The 2,722-nt window shown below is 40.8% G+C and overlaps 1 protein-coding gene across 1 annotated transcript in view; it reads left to right on the forward strand.

Moving 5' to 3' along the window:
• commd9 (COMM domain containing 9) overlaps positions 1 to 1,552 on the forward strand; it is a 2,318-nt gene extending 766 nt beyond the window's left edge. Inside the window, exons 3-6 of the mRNA XM_031879556.1 lie at positions 194 to 333; positions 527 to 561; positions 684 to 787; positions 1,001 to 1,552. Coding sequence (XP_031735416.1) covers positions 194 to 333; positions 527 to 561; positions 684 to 787; positions 1,001 to 1,138 — 417 coding nt within the window. The 3' untranslated portion in view covers positions 1,139 to 1,552. The remainder of the gene's footprint in view (positions 1 to 193; positions 334 to 526; positions 562 to 683; positions 788 to 1,000) is intronic.
• The last annotated feature ends 1,170 nt before the right edge of the window (positions 1,553 to 2,722 follow it).

The following is a 2,722-nucleotide window of genomic DNA, read 5'->3' on the forward strand; positions in this document are numbered from 1 at the left end:
ACACACGCACACACACACAGAGAGAGACACACACGCACACACACGCAGAGACTAAAAAGCTCTGAGAACAGAAATATGAGAATAAAAACTAGTGCAATAACTTTGTGATAAAAACAATCGAATAAACAATAAAACACGTCAAAGATAGAAATAAAGAAAGCAATAATATGAATGTGTGTGTGTGTGTCGCCAGCTGGTCCACTCCCTCCACGTTCTGTCTCATCACGTTCTCTGCTACAACCTCGGTTCTCCGGAGCAGATCCTACATCTGTTCCCCGACTCGTTCCACTCCAGTCTGAAGAACCTGATCACCAAGATCCTGCTGGAGAACAGGTCCGCCCCCATTGAACATTCCCTCTACTGTAACTATAGTCGATGAGAACTTCCTGGTTCTTCCTGGTGAATCACTCAGAAATTATATAATGTGTGAAGTGAAGCATGAGGGATTGCTCCTCCTCCTATTGGCTGGTTGGATGTGATGTCACTACAGGCTGTGATGACATCACATGTGTCTGATGTTTTTCAGCCCGACGTGGAGAACAGAAGCTCTCAGTGATCAGGGTGAGTCCAACCCAGATCCATGTTTCACCTCCATCTCTAGAGAGAGAGTGTGTGTGTGTGTGTGTGTGTAAGGCTTTAAACTGTGTGTGTGTGTGTGTGTGTGTGTGTGTGTGTGTGTGTAGTCTCTCTCCCCCAGCTGAAGGACTTGGACTGGAGAGTCGACATGGTGACCGGTTCAGACTCAGTCAGTCGGATGTCTGTCCCGACCTGCCTGGTTCAGCTCAAGGTGAGTACTGGACCTGAACCGCCACTGAGGTCACGTGACCTACAGGTACTGAGGAGGTCTCCCTGTACCGAGGAGGTCTCAGGTGGTCTCATGAGGTCTCTATACTGAGGAGGTCTCTGTACTGAGGTAGTCTCAGGAGGTCTCTCTGTACTGAGGAGGTCTCATGAGGTCTCTCTGTACTGAGGACGTCTCATGTCTCCGTGTGTCCCTCAGATTGAGGACCCGTGTCCGTCGGCGGGTCTGGATCCGGTGTCCCTGCTGACGGTGGAGCTGAGCAGAGAGTCTCTGGACACCATCCTGGATGGACTGGGACGCATCAGAGACCAGCTAAGTGTGGTCGCTGGGAAGTGAGGCCCGGAGGCAGCTGATTGGTCCGTTCAGAGAATGACATCACGAGGCCCGGAGGCAGCTGATTGGTCCGTTCAGAGAATGACATCACAAGGCCCGGAGGCAGCTGATTGGTCCGTTCAGAGAATGACATCACAAGGCCCGGAGGCAGCTGATTGGTCCGTTCAGAGAATGACATCACGAGGCCCGGAGGCAGCTGATTGGTCCGTTCAGAGAATGACATCGCGTCTTTTTTACAGCCTGAAGCTGATTTTTGTGTCGTTTTCATCAATTTAACAACATTCATGAGTTTGACTATTTACAGAAATGTTTGATAATTAAATGTATCATAAAAAACTAAACTTTACTAAAATAAAAAGATTGATTTTCACTTTGCTTTTTCAGACCAAGAAATAATTAATAAACTGTTTTCTGAGATTTGTCTCTTTTTTTTGTACATCGGAGAATTAAGTAATAAATATGAAATAAACTAAATCATAGTTTTTAACCTCAAACTGCAGATATTTGATTAAAGATATAAAATAAACATTTAGTTTTTAACATCTCATACTTCTATGATAAAAGAGATTTAAACATAATATCCAGAGATTATTGATTATTAAAGAGTTCAACAGGGTTCAATCTTTAGAGTCTGAAGATGTAAAATATCAAATATATTTATTATTTATTTTATGTTTGACTTCAGAGTGAAAAACAAACTAAAATATGAGCCGTTAAAAACCTGTTATCTTCTCTCACACACAGACACGCACACACAGACAGAGATACACACACAAGCTCATGTTCATTCTTTATAAACTAAACTGGACTAACTTCATGATAACTAGATTAACTAGCTTCAGCAACACTTTAAAGTGTCTGAATGTCCCGACCGACACTGAAGGCATCACGAAGATCAACACTGATCAATCATCTACAATCTTCATCAACACAAAAACCAAAAGTCATCGTCTGATCCTCAAATGTCTGAAATGTTTCCATTAAATAAAGATGAGTCGTTCAGTTAAAGGTTTAGAAGGATCGTGTGAAAGTGGAGATCTGTCACATTTACTGTTTCTATTTGAGTGAAAACTGAAGAATTGAAGTATTTAAACTCAATACGAGAACATTTCGCAAGAATTCTGACAGTGTGGCTGCTCCTGCTGAAGACGTTGCAATATACATATTACATATACATATATATACATACACGCACATGGACAAAACTGTTGGTACCCTTCCGTTAAAGAAAGAAAAACCCACAATGGTCACTTAAAACTGACAAAAGTAATAACTAAAAATTTACTGAAAATTAACGAATGAAAATCAGACAAAGCTTTTGAATTGTGGTTCAACATAATCATCTAAAAAAAACAAACTAATGAAAATGGCCTGGACAAAAATGATGATACCCATAACTTAATATTTAGTTGCACAACCTCTTGAGGTAATTATTGCAATCAAGTGATTTCTGTAACGCTCCATCAGAGTGTGAAAAAAGTTTTAACGTTAACCATCAGAGTGTAAATAAAGTTTTAATGTTAACCATCACAGTGTAAATAAAGTTTAACATTAACCATCAGAGTGTAAATAAAGTTTTAACGTTAA

The sequence above is a fragment of the Anarrhichthys ocellatus genome, unplaced genomic scaffold (assembly GCF_004355925.1).
Source record: "Anarrhichthys ocellatus isolate YVR2014 unplaced genomic scaffold, GSC_Weel_1.0 scaffold288, whole genome shotgun sequence".
Lineage (NCBI taxonomy): Eukaryota > Metazoa > Chordata > Actinopteri > Perciformes > Anarhichadidae > Anarrhichthys > Anarrhichthys ocellatus.